This window comes from Centroberyx affinis, unplaced genomic scaffold, assembly GCF_046629955.1.
Source record: "Centroberyx affinis isolate AG114_WGS23_722 - 3 ecotype Tasmania unplaced genomic scaffold, CSIRO-AGI_Caff_v1 ptg000381l_1, whole genome shotgun sequence".
Lineage (NCBI taxonomy): Eukaryota > Metazoa > Chordata > Actinopteri > Beryciformes > Berycidae > Centroberyx > Centroberyx affinis.
In genome coordinates, this window is record NW_027279050.1 from 47692 (window position 1) to 70981 (window position 23290).

The following is a 23290-nucleotide window of genomic DNA, read 5'->3' on the forward strand; positions in this document are numbered from 1 at the left end:
AATAGATTACATGAGAAGAAAGGAGGAGGGAGGAGAAGAGGAAAGAGAAGAGAAAGGAGAGGGGAAGATGAGAGATGCGATGAGAAAAGAGAGGGTAAGAGAAAATGATATAAGTAGGAAAAAAGAAGACAATAAGGGAGGGGAGAAGAAAATAAAAGAGGAGTTGGCATGAGAAGAGAGAAGAGGGAGGAGGAAATGAGAAGAGAAAGGAAGATGAGAGATGAAAAAAACACAGGATAAGAGAAGAGGAGAAGAGAGAAAAGGAGAGGAAGGGAGAAAAAGTGAGAAAAAGAAGGGTGGGGAGAAGAAAAGAAAAGAGAAAGGAGTGGAAGATCAGAGATGACATGAGAGAAGAGAAGATAAGAGGAGAGAAGAAGAGAAGATAAGAGGAGAGAAGAAGAGAAGAGAAGAGAAGAGAAGAGAAGAGAAGACAAGAGAAGAGGAAAAGCGAAGCGAAGAAAAGAGAAAAGAAGAGAAGAGACGAGACGAGAAGAGACAAGAAGATGAGTTGAGAAGAAAGGAAAGGAGTGGAAAAAAGGAAGGAAGGGGAAGTTGTGTGCAAAACCAGAATGAGACCACAAGTGAAAGAAATCCTTCTGCTTTACCTCAGTTTCTCTTCTCTAGAAAACACTAGAAAGCTCTGCTAACAAAACCACGGCTAACCGACATGAATAACACCACAGACCAGACCAGACCAGACCAGACCAGACCAGACCGCGTCAAAACAAACATGGCTTGTTTACTTGTGGAAGCGTCCCCCTCGGTCCTCGTTGTCGGCGTAGAGGAACATCTTTAAGGCGTAGTTTTCGATGTGGGCGTTACCAACCACCTCCTGGCTGACCGACTCGTTGTCACCCAGCTCCTTCTTCATCTGGAGAACACACACACATACACACACACACACACACACACACAGAACAATTAATCAAAACATTAATTTCATCAATACACTCTTAAAAAGCAATACATAGTGGGATATCTTTTATTTGGATTGTAACTGGACTTTTCAGACTCAGGACTTTTATTGTGAAAGGTCAAACTCACAGGACCAAAACTGGACTTTTCAGGTTTCAGGACTTTTATTGTGAAAGGTCAAACTCGCAGGACCATAACTGGACTTCTTTAGGACTCGAAACTTTTATTGTGAAAGGTCAAACTCGCAGGACTATAACTGGACTTTTTCAGGACTCGGGACTTTTATTGTGAAAGGTCAAACTCGCAGGACCATAACTGGACTTTTTCAGGACTCGGGACTTTTATTGTGAAAGGTCAAACTCGCAGGACCATAACTGGACTTTTTCAGGACTCAGGACTTTTATTGTGAAAAAAAACATAGGGTTAAATCAATTCAGTAGTTTAAAATTAAGCTAAATGCCACTGGCTGACAGCAAAACACTTCACATAGGCCACCAATATAAATAGAGATTGCACACACACACACACACACACACACACACACACACACACTCTCACAACACCTGAATGTCCACACAACGCGTATACACACCTGTCCACACACACACACGCTCACTAAAACGCCCCCCACACACATAATGAATGAGTGTGAAGCCTAGCAATTTTGCACAAAACTCTTTCACAAACACATACCCCCATGCACACATACACATGCTCACTCTAACACTCTATTACACACACACACACACACACACACACACACACACACACAGAGCGAGTGTGAGGCTTCTTCGACAGATTGGCCCCCGGGGGAGGGAAATCAAATAGACAAAAAAGTAATATGGGAAAAAAAAGAAAAAAAAAAAGAAAAAAGAGATAGAAGAAGCAGCTTGATGGCACAGAACCAGGAAGCCGACACAGAATACGTCTGCTCATCACACACACACACACACACACACACACACCACACACACTCAGAATAAACCCTTCTTTCAGAGAGCGCCACTCGCATCGCTTTGATCTCTTGACTTGAAACGTAGGCGGCGAGACGGTCTGATGACACCGCATGACACAGCAGAATCCCTCTGCAGTCCCAGGCGTTCTGATCAGCGGTTTTCGGTTTTCTTTCCTCGACGGTGGGGAATAATAAGACAAGTCTGTGGCCGAGCTTCAGTGCGAGTATTTCTTTGAAAGGTATGATGTGGCAAATTAGAAAAGCTGAATGGAAACGGCAAATTTCAATAAAACGTCCCAAAAAGTGCAAGAAAGTTTCGCTCAAAGTAGGATTTTTTTTTTTTTTTTTTTTTTTTTATCGCCAAAGTGCATTTCTTCGTTTCTGTCTTCGTATGAAATAATTAAATACAGCAAACATTACTTAACGAACACTAATCAATCCATATTTTTCTATTTTTATTTGTTGATGCATGTTTTTATGTTAAGAAAAAACGATTTATTCATTTCAACCCAGTTGGTGGAAATGCTCTGAATTCAAATTTTATTTTTTGTGACATTTCAAAAGTTAATTAGACGGTTGAATGGAAACATAGCTAAATGTAGATTACTTGACACTATGCTTCAGCAGTATATTTTTTTATTCTATCTTGCTTGCATTTTAATAGTTTTGCATCAGGGCTGAACGATTTTGAAAAAATATCTAATTGCGATTATTTTGACTGATATTGCAATTGCGATATGATTTGCGATATTAGAGGGAATGATAATTTGTATCATTATTATTCTCATTTTCATTGAAAAACGTATTAAAATGATTATGGTGTGATTTTTGCGGGGATCTGTACCAAACAAAGATGTTTTCTTAAGTGTGTAGAATATGATGTGTGATGCGATTTGAAAATTGCAGTAGGCCATATTGCGATTTCGATAAAATTTTGATTAATTGTTCAGCCCTGTTTTGCATCAGTCTTATTTGGGGAGTCTTGTTGTGCAGCTGTCATTGGCCACTGTTACTAGTCATAAATACTGAATGGACATTATTCCCACTGTAAATACCAGGTGGAGGAAGAAATACCTGGATAGAGTTTTGCCTGAAACCGACTGGCTTTTGCTTTACTGCACCGGACAAATCTCTTGCTTGAGTTCAAACATTTCACTCTGTTCTCCTCCTTCCATTGACTTTTCATGCATTCTCGCCACCTCTAATTTTATTTTTTATTTTTTTTGCATTCGCTCTCAGCGTTAAGGTAAGAGAGTCTGTCAATCCAACCTCCTGACATGTTATGATCTCTCTCTGCCTTTCTCTCTCTCTCCATCGTTTTCTTTCTCTGGGTCTCTCATTCTTTTGTCTTGGCTGGTAAATTTTTTAATCCACAAGTCACTGTGGCTAGTTTGCTGCCTTGCACACGCACACACACACACACACTCACACACTCACACTTACACATACTATTCCTTATAGACTTGCTCACCAAGTCTCTCTCTCTCTGTAGTGTTACAGTGTCCAGCAGGGCTTCAGGTTTCTTGTAAAACCACTAAGGCAAACAGACTGGTTCCCTCCAACAGGTGGACCCTGAATAGACACACTGTTCACCGGCTTAATCAAACCGTGAGTGTGAGTGTGTGTGTGTGTGTGTGTGTGTGTGTGTGTGTGTGTGTGTGTGTGTGTCAGGTATACAGTGTGCTGCTTGTACAGTAGCGCAGCAGAGGAATGTAAAACCACTGGGCTTCACTGGAGAATAGAGGAAGGACAACTGGTCAGTGAATAGAGAGACTGGGATCAAAGGAAACTTACTGGACTAGACTGGGCTTTCTCTCTCTTATTTTCTACCTGTTTCCATCCAACAATCAAGAAAGTTTCAAGTGAATTTTAACTGAATTGGTGCGTTTCCATCAGCTGGGCAGAAGCGAACGCAGAACAGAGCTGTCACATGTCAGAGATGGAAAGAGTCTGTCAAGATGTGATTGGTGTTTCGCTTTGTTCACAGCGGGTGGGAAACACGACAACACAGGAGACAATGAAGCAGCTGGACATCAGTGTTGTCTGCTGACAGAGGCACCGACTGACTGAAACAAAGTGTGAGAGAGAGTGTGTGCTTTCGTTATCGGCACAAATTGCTACTCTTTGCGCTAATTTGGCAAAATTGCTGCGAATGTTTGCTAGGATTGGCTGAATTTGCATTAATTATTGCAGTCACAAAATCACAATTTCCTGGAATTGGCTATTAAAAGAACACATATAACGAATAATGTTTGTGTGTGTGTGTGTGTGTGTGTGTGTGTGACAGGTAGGAAATGTTGTGTGTCGACTGATCAGTGGAGGTTCATCCCAAAATTCGCAAGCTGCTTTTTTACTATTTGACCAACTAACTCGATTATTAGAATGTGCACTACCAGTGAAAAGTTTGGACACACCACATTTTTCTTTATTTTTACTATTTTCCATATTTTAGAATAACAGTAAAGACGTCAAACTATGAAATAACACAAATGGAATTATGCAGTGACCGAAAAAAAATGTTAAACAAATCAAAACTATCTTATATTTTAGATTCTTTAAAGCAGCCGCCCTTTGCCTTGATGGAAAGGCAAAGGCTTTGGAAAGAAATTCATACATAGGATCAACTTCACTATTTATATTTGACTAAAGCCCTATTCGCACGGGACTAGTATTACCTGGGGACCTCTAGTAATTTGTAATAATTGCGGAGGTCGTCTGTGATTTTAACCCCGTGCGAATCTGCCATGTCTGTAATTTGTAAAGTAAAAATTCCACTGCAAATTACCTACCATATTTCACCAAACACAGAGGTCATGTGATAATATTAGTCCCGTGCGAATCGGCATCTCTGTGATTTGGGGTCGTTTTTGTTGTTTTTTCAAGGTTTTTTGTTTTCTCCGTGCCTTTTTTCTGCCTCTTTTCTGGTCAAGAATTATGGAGGCTGCATTGGCAAACTATAAATGAAAGTTTTGACAGCATTTTGGGTGCAAATTCAGGAGGCTCATTTCACTACACAGCATGGAGACCCATTCGCAGAAAGAACAAGCTCAAATCCATCAGAAGAGCGAAATCTCGAAAGATGACGAGATGGATGACATTCAACAGTTATTATGTGGTAGCCTATTAATAGTAACGTTAGGCCTATAGCTAGCAACCAGACACTTTCCAATCAATATTTCTCCAAAAATAGTGCACAAACAAGCCAGATGATTCATATCATAATTCAACGTTAATATATCCGGGGGATAATGTCAGTAAATTTGAGTAAAGTACAGACTTCGCTTATCCCGTGCGAATGCGCCGCACAAAACACAGACGTCGGGGGGGTAATTTCTAAATCACATGAGGTCCCCAGGTAATACTAGTCCCGTGTGAATAGGACTTAAGAAACTAATTTCAAGCATTTAAGCAGAAGCCTTTAGATCAAAATGGCTTGAAGAGAATGAAAGACCTAGAACATTCAGTCAGGTGGGTCCAGACTGTTGACTGGCAGTGCAGCAAAGACTTCTGCAGCTGCTACAGTAGACAAACATCTATATTTAGCAGGATCTGACTGGTAGCTGGTGGTAAAACTTCCCACCCGCACCAGAAGAAAATGATTTTCAGACAAGTGAGTTTCCACCGTCCCAGTGAGAGCGAAGCCTCAGAGAGTTGGGTTTCAGCGGGGGGATTCTTCCTGTGGGCCTGTGATGATGGTGGAAAAAAAGAATTAATGAGTCCAACATGTATTGTGTCAGTATGAGCCAGGTCATCAGGGAGAGGGAGAGACACGAGCGGCTGCGGTTTCGGTCCCGACTCGCTCGCTCCATGGAGATGAGTCATGACTACCGGCTAGTTCAGAGTGGAACATACACACACACACACACACGCACACACACGCACACATCAGGGTGTCTGCAGGTTTCAGAAAGCCACATTTAAGAGCTGTGAAGACCTTTTAAAAGACGCCCGGAATTGAATCTAAAACCAATTTAAAAACCGAGATAAAGAAGCAAAGCTGGACACAGCAGCCAGCTTCTGATTGAACATAACTAATGAAAGCCCAGAACCTATAAATGGGCAGAATAAGAAAAAGGATACAAGGAAATTAATTAAGGAACATGGTCAATGGTCAATTTTACAGTAAAAGAAATACGATGGAAGACCCGGGGCCAGTTGTATAAAGTTTAAGACTAGTCTAAGCCTTAGACTGGTCTTAGATTCTCAGGTTGGTCTAGGCTAATTAAGATTGGAAAAATGGTGAAAAAGTGTTTCCCAAAGCCCAAGATGACGTCCTCAAATGTCTTGTTTTGTCCACAACCCAAAGATATTCAGTTTACTGTCATAGAGGAGGAAAGAAACCAGAAAATATTCACATTTAAGAAGCTGGAGTCAGAGAATTTTGACTTATTTTTCTTAAAAAATTATTCAAAACAGTTGCCGATTAATTTAATAGTTGACAACTAATCAATTAATCGTTGCAGCTCTAAAAAATATGACCTATAATAAGTGTATTTGAGACATTTTAATACTTTTCCAGACTTTTTAAAAAGGGCCTGCAGATACGGTGACACATGAACACAAAAGAATATACACACACCTAATAAGAAGAACCATTAACAACCAACCAACAACCAAGTAACAACCATTAAAACCTAATAATATATATATAAAGATTTGCTTTTGCATGGCATCGGTGTGAAAAAACAGATTTTTATTGTCTCTCAAAATAGTTTGGTTCTAAAGGGGTTCAGCACACACAAACACACAAATAGAAAGACACACACACACAAACAACAGACAAGAACACACACACTCAAGCACACACACACACACACACACACACACACACACACACACACACACACACACACAAAGCTGCGAACAAATTCAAGTGTGCACAACGCACACACGCGCGCATACTCACAGTCATGCACATGAACAAACGCATACACACACACACACACACGCACACGCACGCACACGCACACACACACACGCACACACACACACACACACACACACACACATCAAAGCAGCGGATGTGTGTCCTGCTGGGAGAGAGGAGAGGCATCCTGAGTAGAAGACAGTAATGAAGATCCCTGGTGCCTCTGTAAAACGTGGCTCAAGGGGGCAGCTCTCTTTGTGTGTGTGTGTGTGTGTGTGTGTGTGTGTGTGTGTGTGTGTGTGTGTGTGTGTGTGTGTGTGTGCGCGCCCATGCTTGCATGTTTCCATCTGTGTCCAGAGCCTCCCTTAATTGGCTCTGAGCGATCCACAAAGCGAGTCAAACATCACAGTGGGACTTCCCACCTCACCCTGCCTCCTCCCTCCTCCCTCCCCATGTCTCCTCCTCCCCTCTATAATCACCCCCGCCCCCCCACACTCTCTCTCTCTCTCACACACACACACACACACACATCCACCTCCTCTTTTCTCCTCTCTTCTCCTCTCCACTAGGTGATGAATTTGCTGAACGTTGCATTGCAATACACAGCATTTTCTGCACCGTTTCTTTTCCTAGCGCTTTAAAAAAAAAATAATTCAAAAATCAGATGCCACAGCTTAGAATTTGCTCATTGAGTAAAAAAAAAAAAGAAAGATATTTTTTAACATGTAAGCCGATTTGTCGTGTGGGGATTCTTCACGGCATCAAAATAACTTCTTTAACAGAAGCCGTCAGAAACACAATGCCCTTTTAAAAAGGCTCAGAATGCAGCCTCTTGGGATTTGGGAATTGCAGTTAGTTAACATGGTGATTAAGATATTTTTTTTGCAGCCCAACCCAACTCTTCACTTGTCCCACCATCTCTCCTCCCTCCTTTCCTCTCCTCCGCTCGTCTTCACACTGACTCTATAAAAAGCTAATTTTTTTTTCGGTCCTAGTATTTTGTAGACAGGGTATATTTTCATGTGAATGCTCAGCTGATTCAGAGTCCTTTGAGGAAGTCGAATAATCTTATTTTTAACAGTCATGCACCTGGATACCTGTCTGGATACCTGTCCCTGAGTCACACATTGATTAGAGGCTAAAAGAAAACACCCCACATCAAAGAAAATAGAATCAAACAGCCTGATTTGTTCAGCAAAGTTCAATCAAACGGCCTAATTTTCTAGGGAAGTTCAGACATAATTGTGTCTGGTGATAAATGTCCTCATTAATAAGTCACACACAGCTGGTATTTAGACCGACGGTGTGTGTCGGTGTGTGAGTGTAAGAGAGAGAGAGAGTGAGATGGGGTGAGGGAATAATGATAATATAATTGTATTTGTATATCTCTTTTTAAAACACAGTTACAAAGTGCTTCACATATAAAATACACACATACAAATGCAAGTATACAAACATACCTACATACATACATACACACAAACAAACACACATATACATGCATTTGACAGGTTAGCAAAAGTGAAAGCACACGACCAAAATAAACAAAACTGAAGAAAAATAGAGAGAGATTTTTTATAAAAAGGCTAACCTATAGAAATGAGTTTTCAGAAGCCGCTGAAAACAAACCACAGACTCAGCAGATCTGATGGGACGGGGAAGGCTGCTCCAAAGTTTGGGAGCTACAGCCGCAAAAGGCACGATCACCTCTGGATTTAAAATTGGAACGGGGAACGAATAAAAGGCCTTGATGATCAGATGAATCGGAGTGGCCGACCGCTAGAACAGGGGCTCAACAACTCTGCTATATATGCAGGGAAGAGAGGGTGACAGTGCAAGAAAAATGTGAGAAAAGCAAGCGAGATACAGAAACGGTGAGAGGAGGAGAGACAATGGGAGACAGAGACAGAGAGAGAGACTATCAGCTAAAGCCTTGACTTCAGGCGCTCTCAAACTTTCGCACGCCTCCATCTCTCTCTTACCGTTGAATATTTTGTACAGTATTTAAGGCGCAAGAGAAATCAAAAGGTCAGTAAAAATGTGCCTCAGAAACTTTCTCTCTCTCTCTCTCTCTCTGCTTATCTCTGTGCAGCAGGGTGGGAAATTACCGCCGGCAAAATTATCATTAATTTTGTCTGAAGCTGGTAAAATCGTCAGCTCCAGCAGCAACTTTGGCAGGTAACCAACCATCATTTGGAGGCACTATTGTATTAAAAAAAAAGGTGTTTGGGTGTAGAGATGAACAATTAATCGAAAAAAAATAAAAAAAGAATGAAATCACAATGTGATATTCTGCAATTTCCAAATAGCAGAGGCTGCAATTAATTTCTTATGAGAGAGGAGCGTCCAAAATGGATTTCTGAACAAGGAGTTTTAGAACTGCAGGTAATCTTTGATCCATGAATCAAAACATTTCATCAGACTCAAACTCAGTAAATCCTGCACACTGATATCCATTTATTTCTTTTAACAAAATCCCTTTTCTTTGAACAAAGTTCTAAAGAGTTTCTGACGAGGAAAAACTTGAATATGAATATAAATCAGAGTTTAGTGAAAGAGGCTGGTACGTTTTTTGGAATTTATGGGTGACAAAAAAAGATAAGTTTCCTTCCATGTCGTACACCGCACCACTAGGGGGCGCACACCACAGTTTGAGAAACAACCGATCTGCCCTGCTGACGTCGAGTTAATTTCTCTGAGGAGGGAAACCTCATCCCTCTGAAAAGGCCCACTGCCATCGGCCCGGCTGCTAAGGCACAACAGGCAAATGTCAAGCCTTTTAGAGAGGGGCTGCTAAAATAGAGGTGTGTGTGTGTGTGTGTGTGTGTGAGTGTGTGTGTGCATATTCATTACAGTAGACCCCAGTCTTAGAGCTCCACAGTGTGTTTTGCAAGAAAAGAGCCATTCATCCATGCGGTCCAATGGTAAAGGTGACATTACTGCCAGCCAGCAGTTCTGCCTGTGTTACAGCTCCACTGCTGACAAGGATCCTATATATTCTACATTTTAAAACCCCATACAGTACTTTTGGTCGGTGTTCAGTATGATGTATGATGTAGTGGCTGGGTAATATGACTCTCATCTAGACCATATAACTCTATATAGCTGAACATTATTCTTCAATATGTCAAATGCCAGCAGTTTTACAGCTACATATAATGTGTAGTCATGTATGAATATGGGGATTGAAAGCCTTTCTCTCCATCTCTTCAGTTTCGTTCACACACTTTTCTCCAATTTCTAATCTGTAAGGCAACCCTGGCAATGATCAAACTCATTTTCTATACCATTGTTCAAATTTGGCAGCATGTAGCTGGGGGCCAGAGGGAATTTCCCACCAAGTAAGGAGATCGTGAAGAATGAGTTCATTTCCAAAACACTACATCATAAAGTTTATCATTCAATAACTGTAAAATATAGAGGATCAAGTCTGTAAAAATCTTAATTTGTGAACCAAGGCCTAAATTAGTTGCTGTCCTTTAGCACTAGCAAGGCCGGTGGATTTTGGGGGTTTAATAGAAGGCAAACAACTGGTGAAATAAAGAAGATAAGAAGATAATGATTAGAAGTAAAATTTCCTTGCGTTACTGACAATCTATCAATGCTGATTTGTACAGAAAGCGGTTCTAGGAACAGGCATAGAGGGACATTTTGAAATTTGAGATATTTCAGTTCTCAAGTTCAAAACAGCCATTAATTGACTGCAGCTCGGCCTGTTAACTGTTACACAGTGCCATGATTTGTTTTAATATGATGCTGTCATTCACTTTGCAAGAGTGAGGCGTCTGGCAAGACGTGGGCAGCAGGAGCCAAATTCAGGTCAGACAGTCTGTTGAATAGTGTGATCAGCTGAATTTATGCCTTTCATGGGTTCATGGGAGAAGTAGCAAAAGTTTTTAATCACATCGAAGGCTTTTAAACAGGATCAGCTGTAGATTCTTACTCTCCTTATGCTGGGCTCAGATTACAGGAGTTTTTCGCCGATTTATCCCCGATTTGCCGCTCCCGACAATCGGAGGAGAAACCTGGACCTGAGTCTTGGTCGGAACCGAAGTTCGGTGCAGAATATCTGGTACCGGAACGGACAGCCCGCTTTATGTCTGTCTCTCCAAACATTTCCTCATCCAAACTCGTCTGGCCTTTCTGCCTCCTGCCTCTCCATGGTCACGTGACTTATACAGAAGCTCCGTCGGGCAAGATAATCTTAATAATATCTTGTAGTGTGTGATGCACCATCATGTTTAAACTTGTAGTGTGAGCTTGTTTGCGATTTGAGAGAAGAAAATCAGTTACGTTTCTCCTTATGTGCGTGATGCAACCCCATTTCAAAATCGGTTAGGATTTTAAAACTCCTGTAATCTGAGCCCAGCTTTACAGGACAGTTACAGATTTTAGTTTTTAGTTTTTCTTTTTTTTTTTTTTTAAGAGGGGGGGTATCACTGTTTTAGTTAGCTTTTGTTTTTCTTCCTCTCCCATTTAGGGTTCTTACTTTTTTTGTCTGTTATTTAGTGTTTTATTTTTCTAAGCCTTTTGTCAGTTGTCTATAAAACAAAACGAGTATTTTTTCCTCAGCTTTTCCTTCCTTTATTCCCAAAAGCTGGGCTGCTCAATACCTCAGTACCTCCTCACTGGTAGTCAGTGCCTGACAGTTGCTGAGTCGTCCCTCCACAGTTTGTTCCAAGGTAAAACCAAACAGTGCTTTTTCAGCTCATACTGAGTGATGCTCACTCATCCAGTGTTACACTCTCACTCTCTAATGTGTGCGACTGCAGTGGCTAATCTATGCATGAAAAAACTTGTATATTTTCCACCGCTGAATATTTTAGTTACAACTAGATTGAGCGAGCAAAGCAGTTTTGACGAGATATGAAATATATTAAGTTTGGGCAATTCTAACGAAACATTTTGGCAAACAGGTTGTTATGACCTACCAGAGCGTAGCAATATAGTAGAGTGGATTTACTCTTCTTGACAATACATTGGGTGAATGATGTGGTTATCCTGGTTATTCCAGGGGCCAGTTGCATAAAGATAGACCTAGTCTTAGACGTAAATGTGACCTTAAGTCAAACTTCTATAGACACTTATATTTACCCGTTCCTACAACTTCTTGATTGTTGTAGATCTCTAATGTGTTGTTTCTGTCTCGTTCTCTTCTTCAGGTCTTTCCAAAAAACAGATTTGCCATCTTTTATGAAACAGCTTCAGTATTTAAACTTCCCACTCACAGTTAGGCCGACTCGTTGCCATAACAACAAAGTTCTTAACTCAAGATTAGCCAGGGGGAAGGTGGCTATCTTTCCTACCTCAAAATAAGTCAGTCGTAATATTTAAGTAACAGACAGTCTTAATTAGCCTCGTCCAACCTGAGAATCTAAGACCAGTCTAAGGCTTAGACTAGTCTTAAACTAGCTTTATGCAACTGGCCCCAGGACTGTAGTAACAGTTGATGCTGCACACCTAGCTAGGCCCCGAGGGACTGGACAGCATCTGGACCCAGGGGGGAACAGGGCTAAAGCGGGCTTAGCTTACCGACTCCAGCTGGTCCATGAGCTTGACCAGGAACTTTCGGCACTCCGGTGTTTTACTGTCCAACTTCATGCCCGTCTGCATAGCATAGAGACGACCTGCAGGACAGGAGAGGGGAGGAGGGGGAGGAACGGTGAAGAGACAAAGATGAGGACAGAATAATAAAACATCGTATTATTGCTCAATAAAACCATTCCTCCACAGCCTGTAGAGGAGTCTTCAGGAAGCCTCATCAGACAAAGTCACCATCAATCTTTCACCACAAAGCTGCCAAGCAGTTCCCTGACAAGCCGTTGATGTTTCTCTTCCTTCACATCGGATCCAACACAAGGAGAAAAACACACCAGCGCCAGAAGGCAGGTCAGAAAGATTTCCATCTAAACCAGGAGCGATCGGATCGTAAAGAGCTGCTGCTCTGTCCGAACTCCAACTCCCACAATCCCTCACCTGTCAATTAGTTCTGCGGTCAGATTTTCCTGTTCACATCACCGAAGACTTCAGCTGAAACCTTCCAGCTGGCTGACCTGGGGGGGAGCAGAGGGCCTGCAGGGACAACTGACTGACTGACTCACTGACTGGCTAATTGTTCCAAAAAAAAAAAAAAAAGAAAATAAAAGATTTTGTCTAGACTAGAGACAAAAATATCAATCCTCCAATTATTCCTTTTTTCGTCATATCAATGTCATTTTCTTTCCTTTTCTCCTCTTATCAATGCTCCAATTTCTTTTTTCAAATTTTCCTCATAACAATGCTCAAAGTTTGAATCTGTCCCTCATATGATTGCTCCAATTTTTTCCTTTTTTCCACATTTCAATGCTCCCATTTTCCATTTTTCCCTTACATCAATGCTCCAATTTGTCATTTTTTGCCATTTTATTTCTCTGTTCATTTTACTTGCTGTAAAAGGCTAGAATATGTCAGTGTGTGTGTGTGTGTGTGTCACAGAAGTTAACAGAAGTTGAATAGCCCTCTTCAGGATTAAGCTGTGCAACCATACGTGAAACGTCTGCTACACGTGTATAAAATAGAGCCGCACAGTAAATAAATTTTTTTTGATCAATATTGTACATACACACGCGCATGATAACAGACACACACACACACACACACACACACACACACACACACACACACACACACACACACACACACCTCCATCAGCATAAATTATCAATGGGTCCTTATGGTGGAATAAAAACATCCACTAGCACTAAATCAGCATGTCAACAGGCTTTCACACACACACACACACACACACACACACACACACACACACACAGGTGATGTTGAGTAAGCACAGGAGAATCACAAGGTAAAAATACCCAGCTGAGAAAACTGTACCGTAAGGCAAACACACACAGACACACACACACTACAGGCTTCATCCACCTCTAGTATTTTCACACTGTGAGCATGTGTGAGTGTGTGTGTGTGTGTGTGTGTGTGTGTGTGTATACAACCTGTACAGGGAGACTGAGCTTTGTGTAGCTGAGCAGAGTCAGCATCACACTATCAATGTGAGGTGAGGGGAATTACCTTTTCCTCTCATTCCAGTCAATGAGCTGCTGGGAGGATTATGAGATGACATGGAGCCAGATTACCAGATTACCTCAACAATCTGCTTATTACCTCCACAATACCCATGGTTATGTCCATGAGGCACACACACTAATTTTGACACATTAGTATAATAACCCAAAACAAATGAGACAATCTCTGAGAAGCCTGTCAGCCTCTACCGGCCTCCACAGTTCACTTCACACTGTGACCCACCTGGTCGGACTCGGAGGGAAATCTGTCGGACCGTTGTAGGGGAAAAATAAACTTCACCCTTGTGAGCAAAGGTTCAAGAGTCTTCCGTGGATTCTTTATTCAGACATGCATGGTTCAGTTCAGTGTCCCAGACAAGCAACAAAGAAGTGACAAAGAAAGGAGTGGAGAGGATTCACTTATATAGATTAAATAAAATCGTAAATCTTGACACAGAGCCAAACCCACAGGTTCAAATTTCTTGAGACAAAGCCAACCAACTTAACCCAATATGGAAACACGTATGGATAGCATATACTATTGTCCACCTATAAGAACACTCAAAACACTCATAACCATATATAGTGGACATGCACACGTACATGCACTGATTACATCATTACGGTATGTAGGGAAGAAAAAACACTCTACTCTGCAGGACAAAGGAAACGAAGAACAGAGTGTGTAATTCATATAAAAAAACACAGTATTCTTACACTGTTTTGCGGAATAAAACAGGAAGAGGGCGCTGTTCTTCCAGAGCAAACGGAGCTAAAGGCTTTTAGAGATTATCATGGAAGGAGTGAAAGGCCCATCCTCTTCAGTAAAGCCAAAGATGCCAGAAAGGGGGAGGGGGAGATAGACCGGGATTTATGGCAAATGTGGTATTCATTTTGAGAAACATTAGTACCAACAGTTCTAATGGCATGAGAGGCTACCGATCGTCTCAACCATGGCCTCTTTTGTTTACGGGAATTATACTAAGCTACCATAATTAATTGGACTAGAGCTGCAACGATTAATCGATTAATCGATTAGTTGTCAACTATTAAATTAATCGACAACTATTTTGATAATTGATTAATCGGTTTGAGTAATTTTTTAAGAAAAATAAGTCAAAATTCTCTGATTCCAACTTCTTAAATGTGAATATTTTCTGGTTTCTTTCCTCCTCTATGACAGTAAACTGAATATCTTTGGGTTGTGGACAAAACAAGACATTTGAGGACGTCATCTTGGGCTTTGGGAAACACTGATCCACATTTTTCACCATTTTCTGACATTTTATAGACCAAACAACTAATCGATTAATCGAGAAAATAATCGACAGATTAATCGACAATGAAAATAATCGTTAGTTGCAGCCCTAAATTGGACGATGCTATATTGATGTTTAAAATGCTACAGTAGCACCTTTTTACTAGACTACAACAGCAACCAGCACCTAAGAGTGCAAGTGTTTCTCAACCCGTGGTATGCGTCCTCTTGTTGGGGGACTTGCAGCAGTTGGGGGACTTTTGCATACCTTGAAACAAAATTTACTGGCCACTTTCATTAGTTTACTAGCCAGGCAAATTTTTAGAAGAGAGTAAGATATTTTGGTCACCTACCAACCATCCTAGCTGGTAAACAAATTTATCAGTTTTAACAGAATTTAACAGAATTTGGCCAAATCTAGCCTGATATACTCTAGTATGTGTCCGTGCATGCCGAACCTGGCAAATAGGTCTATGGTTTGTTTTAGGCTACTTAGGGTTCCAGTTGGGTGGGGTTTACCATTCAGGAGAATACAATGAGCACTAAAATGTTTGGAAATCAGGAAAATCAAGTGTTTGACAGTCAATGTTGTGTACTTTTCTGTGATTGACAATTTATCAGAACCTGTCCAAGCTGTCCTGATACAGTAAACTTAAATCATCTGGTGCCACAAGCAGAATACAAAACAAACACTAAGAATTGTTTGCTACTATTGGACCCAGGTCTGTCATGTGGCGTAGACGTAGCCCAATGCCGGGGGATGATCTCAGTCTTGTGTTAGGTCTGTGCTGAACATGGTAAGCCCTCTGTTTCCCACTGCATGTTTAGTGTTTGAGTCACAGCTCACTGTCACTGTCCTGCACAACATCAACAGAACAATGTCCCATTTCAGAAGGCAGATTGGTGGGGAGCCACTGCCAAGCCTCCAAAGCCCGTAGCAGCACTCAATATTTCCAAAAAAAACACGAGCAAGACACACATGCATGTATATGTGCTTATGTGGAAGCTAATCAACTAGTCAGCCAGGCAGACAAACAGCCAGCGAGTCATCAGCCACCGAAGCAGCCGGTTAGCAAGTCAGGCAGTTCTCCAGTCAGCCAGTCGGCCAGTCGTTTAGTGACAAAGCCGTCCTTTGTGCCCGTTACACCCGTACAGCGCAACATTCACTTTGGCCGCTCACAGACAATGAACTGCAACACAGAAGCCTTTGACAGCGGCAGAGGATGCGAGGCCATGGAAATTAAAAAACCACAGTCGAGCTGAGATTCGCCCGCCCTCCTAACGTTCCGGAAGTATTCCCCCCCAACGCTTGTGGCCTCTGGCGATCATTAACATTAGCCGCAAGAATCTGCCCTGTCAATCATTTCATAATATTACATGTCACATTTTTTTTAGTATCTCGTCTTGGGATGAATGCACCCCATTTATACGACAGGTAGTTTCAGCTGAGTAATCTGACGGGTCAAAGACTAGCCTAACTCTTGTGGTAACCAGGGAGCAAACTGGCGATCTGTCACCTGCCCCGACTTTTTTTTTATCTGTGAGCTACTTTGAAGAGAACTTTTCAGACAGCGCACAAGCGTCGGTAACTGCTGAAAAAAGCCGTGACACCCTTTAAAGCCGTCATGAACTGAGATTGTGGGGGGGGACTTTGGCGCGAACTCAACACCATGAAACTCATAATCACAGTAAAGAATGCCCTCAAAAGGTATTAGTTCTATACTCTGTGCCATTTTAAATCATTCAACAACACCCTAAACCCATAACCCTCAGGTGGAGGACTACTGCTGTTGCTGACGATGCACACAGAGAGAAAACAGCACTGTGACTTCATGCTTTGATGTTGGTTAGGAAGGAGTAAAGAAAAAAAGAGTTTCATCTATGCCGTCACACACACACACACACACACACACACAGACACACACACACGGCCTTTGAAGAGTGCCATCACCAGTCAGTATCTGGCTACCTCAAAGGCCTGTCATTTAATCGGGCTGACGTGGCTCTCCAACAGAGGAACAACCTTTTACTGAAATTTTGAACTTTTTCCGTGTAGTTTCACACTCCTACATTGAAAGTGTATTTCCATTTCTCAAAATTAATATCACATTTCCCATGAACCCCTTCTTTGCGACTCTTCCTGTTGCAAATAAGACGTTGCCGATTGCCCCGCTTCCCCCTCCCTGGTGTCTCTCTGTTTGTTTTGAGGAAGGAGAGGAGAAGAAGGATAAGAGCCAATAACAGCCAATATTCAGACCAGGTAAGCTGAAGGAAACGTGAAGTTGAAACTTTGCCGTAAGAATACTGGAAACAGAATAAAGTGGTGTATTACTTGCTAAGTAAAAATGGCTCCTGTTTTGTGCCATAAAGCAGTCCGTAAAACAATCCAGCAGATTTCCCACCAAATCGAAATCAGTTTGTTTACGGTATACTAATGTGTTATAGGGCTGAAACTAACGATTATTTTCATTGTCGATTAATCTGTTGATTATTTTCTCGATTAATCGATTAGTTGTTTGCTCTATAAAATGTCAGAAAAGGGTGAAAAATGTGGATCAGTGTTTCCCAAAGCCCAAGATGACGTCCTCAAATGTCTTGTTTTGTCCACAACCCAAAGATATTCAGTTTACTGTCATAGAGGAGTAAAGAAACGAGAAAATATTCACATTTAAGAAGCTGGAATCAGAGAATTTTGACTTATTTTTCTTTAAAAATTACTCAAACCGATTAATCGATTATCAAAAGAGTTGCTGATTAATTTAATAGTTGACAACTAATCGATTAATCGATTAATCGATTAATTGTTGCGGCTCTAGCGACACACGATCATAGATGATTAATTGTGCAGCCCTAATGGAAATCTTGACAGACTTGTTAAGTTATTTTATCTTGTATCCAGACTTATCAAGTTTATTTTACTTTTTTGCTTTATTTTTTTTGTGAAATCATCTCACTGCACGATCAGATCATTTTAGTTTCAACAAATTAGACTTTTTTTCAGGATAATGTAACTTGTTTCAGGACATTTACTTGGTAAAAGTGAACCTGTCTTGGAGAAAGTTTCTTGTTTGAAGATTTTCTTCATTGTTTTATGATGATTGCATATTGGCATGAATCAAGTGAAATTTATTGAAACCAGCAAGATTATCTGCCAGTGCAGTGAGATAATTTGACTAAAAATATAATGAAATAAGCTTGATAGGTCTGGAAACAACTTGTCATTTTTACAGTGTTTACAGGGAGTTGAACCCCTAACCCTGGAGGTGTTAATGCCATGCTCTCCCCTTGAGCTACACAGAACCACATGTTCATTATAGCTTGGTCTGAAACCAAAATATTAAAAATCTCACTGTGATAACTTAAAGAAATACGAGGGAGTTTCCCCGATGAACAGCTTGAGTTGTTTATATTCTATCCTTCAACCAAACAGACAGCATGTGTGTTGCTGCGGCCGGGCGGGGGGGGGGGGGGGGCAGCTGTCAGGAAGTGTGGCGTTGTAAGAAAATACGTTCAACAGAAGAAGAATTAGCATTAGTATCAAGCCTCCTGGCACAGCGCCCCACCCTCGACGCAAACTTGACGTCGGTCATGGAGAAAATCTGTGCCAATCTGAATCTGGGCCAATGTAGTCCGTCTCTCTTTCTGTCTCTCTCTCTCATAAATGACAAGGACGCTATTATGCAGGATAGCTGCGTAGCTGCGTGTGTGAGAGAGTGTGTGTGACAGAGAGAGAGAGAGAAAGAGAGAGAGAGAGAGAGAAAGAGAGAGAGAGAGAGAGATGCTCAGGCTGGATGGGGGGGGAGAAAAGAGCAAAGTGCAAAGTTAAAACACTTGTCAGACTCACACCTTGAGTTTCTCCATAACTAACTGTACAGTGTTTGGTGAACAGCTAGTTTGTCACTCTAGTTCAGTCTAGTCCAGGCTGTAGCAGGTGGTTGGCTGTAGCTCGGCTCAATCTAACCCGAACGCCCCAAAAATGTCACTGTTAGTCATTTGCATTTACAACTTGAGTCTGAATGTGACCAGTGTAAAACCATGGAGGGAAATCTAGAGTACATACCGTGTGGCAGGAACCAGCTGGTCATTTGTGATACGATGCCTTCTTCTTTGAATATAAAACAGTCAAACAGTCTGACAATTCAGACAAATCAAATCGTTCAAGTCCCTGTAACTTAGCTAAAAATGATGGACTTGTCGACTGTATTGTCTGATCTAGTTGACCTGTAAACAATTGTATCAGAACGTATTTTTGTTTTTGTTTTTTTCTATTTTTTTGTTATTATTATTATATTTATTTATCTTTCTGTCTTAATTTTTCCTTTTTTTGTGATTACCCTGTCTTGTTGTATTGTTGTTGTTGATGTGTTGTTTTATATTCCTACGAAATAACTTACAAGTGCAATTATTGTATAAATGCTGGTTACGTTTAAAATCCAATAAACAAAGTTTAAAAAAAAAAATGATGGACTTGTCTGTGCCCTTTTCTGTAATTTACCTTTAAGTTGTCTTATGTGGGTTTTATAAATTGACATTTTTTTTGAATTCAGCCAAAGTAATCCCCATGCTGGGTGAACATAAATGAGAAAGATGATATGTCAGAATTTCTGCAATACTGATTGCGCCATAGCTCTGCTATTTGCTTTCAAAGTAAATTTTGTGGTTTGGGCATCTGACCAACTGAGGCAAACTCTGGGTTCGCTCTGAGTTGTCAGTCAACTGCAGGCCGACTGCTACTGGAGGGAGGAGGGAGGAGGGAGGGGGGCTAAGTGTGTTCATCTTCCTGGTTTCCTTCAAACTCAACTACTGCAGCATTAACACATGAAGAAATAGCTGAATATTAGCATCAGTCCAGACTGCGGTTTGCCCTCACTTCATTTTGATATGCTAGGCTTTCCAGGCATGAGGAACTGCTGGCAATCAGATGTCAACATCCGTCTCCTTATACCCATAAACCCTTGCATTTTGGGATTGTTTCCTGTTGTTCAGATTACGATCTCACTTCAACAAACAACACCTCAGATCAGCAGTGGTTCTCAACGTGGGGTCCGGGGACCACCAGGAGTCCTTGAGGGGGTTCCCGGGGGTCCCCAGAAAATTGCTGAATTGTTCAACTTTAGCATTATTCCATTTACAAGACGTTAACACAATTAGAGAATGTAGAAGAATGACTGTTTTGATGATAGTTTCTCTGTTATCTCTCTACCTACAATACAGATAGTCATGCAATTCTGGACAAAATCATATCTGCCAAAAAACAATATTCTCGCATTTGGGTCTGAGAGACAAAATCTCATCAAATGGGGGTCCATGGCTCTAATGTGGACTAAATTAGGGGTCCTCGATATGAAAAAGGTTGATAATCACTGTGTTCGAGGACAGAGAGATTTTCAGGGGTCTCGGTGCCGTTATCTGGTGACACCGGAGTTCGAATGGCGCTGTTGTCACGGGGCAAAACAAAGTAAATTAAAGGAGTAAAACGCTCCAGAGTTCAAATTAATTGTTCCAAGCATGCTCGCTGTGAACACGCCCTTGAGCTGAACTAAATAAATGGGACTTGGCCTAGTCTCTATCCCCCAGAGAGGGAGGTGGGGAACCTGTGTTCAGCCTCAACTCCACAGCACATCCATAACGTGAATGATCCAATCTGTTTGAAACGGCCGGTGTACCGCAGCCAAACGCTGTCAGCCGGAGAGCTGCTGGTGAATTACGCCGCTTCATTACAGCTAAACAAATCATGGCTTTGACTCAACCCGCTATTGATTGGCCTGTTCTGGGGTGGAGGTGAAGTAAAATATTGGCTGGCATTAGCAGGCTAATTTGCACAGACCTGCTGATTGAGAGCTGAGGCCGAGTGACGGATAAAATGCATCGACGGTTAGAGCGAGAGGACGCAGTACGACTTCTGAGGCCCGGCCCGAGCTTATTCAGGCCAGCAGACTGAACGGATCGTTTCTGTCGCTGAAAGGTTTGTGTTGATTTCGTTGATTTCCAATGTTTGTGCACTTAAGAAATGAATGATAATGATGGAGTCGACAATAGAGAACAGAGCTAATAAACTACAAATCATTCTCTCTCTCTAGAACTTACAGTCTCTCTCTCTCTCTCTCTCCCTGTCTCTCTCTCTGTCTCTCTCTCTTGCACAAACACACACACACCACACTCACTCTCTCACACATGCACACACACATTCACACTCTCACATACACTCCCTCACACATACACACACATATACACTCTCTCTCCCTTTCTAACACACTCTCTCTCCCCTACTCTCACACTCTCTCACACACTGGACTTGTCTGTCTGTCTATCTGTCTATCTGTCTGACACACACACACACACACAATTACCACATGCTTGTATATTTTGACTGTTTCTGGCAAGTTAGTCAACTCTACAAGTAACCAACCATCATGTGGACTCCTAGTCTATTCTAAAAATCTATTTGGCTGGTAAAACAGTGAAAGCAGCGGGCAAATTTTGGGATTTACCAGCTATTGTGGCCTGCTGATTAAAAGGTTAAGTTTCCTGCCCTCATAAACACACACACACACACACACACACACACACACACAGAGGAGTATCTAGGCTCAGAGGCCCAGACACATGGCGCTGCTGACCTCCAGTGGTCTGGCTGGATCACTGGTCCACTGCAACACACACAGCAAACACTATGGCTGCATGCCAAACAGCATGCATCCACCCTCGCCCTGCACCCTACACAGGAACCTAGTGGACTGGACTGGACTATCAGGACCACCACCATCCGAAAAAACACTCATCACCTCCTCTTCGGGTGAGGATTCTTCACACCAACACGCAAAACCGAAATGACAGTGTAAATAAAATGTACAGCCTATTAAAACGTTTGCATGGGGACTGAGCAAAGTTTGTTTTGTTTTTCTCAAAACTTTTCTTAAGTTTTTGTCCAATTCCAAAACTTTTAAAGACCTGGAAATGATCCAAGTCAATTTCCGTACCACTGCAGACTTGCCACACCTTTGTAAAACTTCTATTGCAATGTGTAGAAAAACAATGAGCATAGGCTTGTCTCTGCACTGTGATAAAGCTAAGCCACTTATCTGCTATAGGAGGATTCAACAACACATATCAGCACCCACTGCTCTTTTCTATGAAACAGCCTCAGGCATTATTTAATCCACTCCAGTCATGAAGGGGAGATGGAGATGAAGACAGATTTAAGAAGAAGTTTGAAGCCTCGAGACAGCGAAGGCATGGATTGCACTAAAGGGGCTGCAGCTCAAAGTTAGGAAACAGGATCTGAAATAAACTTCTCCACCAGCCACTGCAATTTTTTTTTATCAGTCACTTCTTTGTACCGTAATAATTGAGGCAGAAAATCATGCAGAAAACATCCAAATCAGATGAACAATCCTAAAAACGTTTATAACACCTTATTTATTATTCATTACTCACATTTCTCCCATTTGGTTTGAACAAGGCCATCCTTGTAAATAACAATTTGCACCTGGATGGTAAAATAAAAGTTAAAAAAAAATAAAAAAGAAAGAATTATGTCCCCATTATTTATAGCTCCAAACTCACATTTGAGTCAGAAAACTTGCTCATTTCTTCAGTCAGCAGTATTGAATTTCATCAACGGACAAATTTGTTTGCTCTCTTCTTCTGTTTGCTTACCACACCACACGACTGTAGTGTATTTTTACTTTAGTTTTGTTCTTTCATTTTGTATGAAAAAAATAAATACTGTTTACTCAAAGTCAAAAGTCGATTGTATGATGCTGCTTGTTCTCATACTCTAGTTCCAGCTGAAAGATATAAAGCTGAATTTCGTCTCCTTTTCTTTTTGCCCAGTACATTTGGTCATAACAACACCCAGTAATATCTAGTATTACAGTAGCAATGACCACTTAGAACCAATGATGAAGGGGGGGAAAAAGCAAGGAAGTTGAAAATTGCCACTTTAAGACTTCTTCAGGACCTGTAGATACCCTTCCTGTGACTGACAACTTACTACGTCAAACAAATTGAATTGTCCCAATACGGCGAACTCCACCCACCCAGTGCTCCAAGCAGGTCAAAACCACAGACTGTATAAAAAGATGGACGTAATGAGTGTGAAGTCACCCATTGGCTTCTGAAGGGCTGATTTGAAGCCTGGAGATTGGGTTTTACGGTCGCCGCCATGTTGACATTTTTTGGAGCCGGAGCAGCCAAAGAGAGGGAAAGGGTGGAACCAACTATTGGCCCCGCCG

The 23290-nt window shown here is 41.5% G+C and overlaps 1 protein-coding gene across 1 annotated transcript in view; it reads right to left on the minus strand.

Moving 5' to 3' along the window:
* The window catches only part of vta1 (vesicle (multivesicular body) trafficking 1), a gene marked incomplete at its 3' end in the record, with an annotated part of 64941 nt that overhangs the window by 34387 nt on the left and 7264 nt on the right, over positions 1-23290 (minus strand). The window contains 2 exon segments of the mRNA XM_071515937.1: positions 744-871; positions 12270-12364. Of these exon segments, the coding sequence (XP_071372038.1) occupies positions 744-871; positions 12270-12364 (223 nt within the window).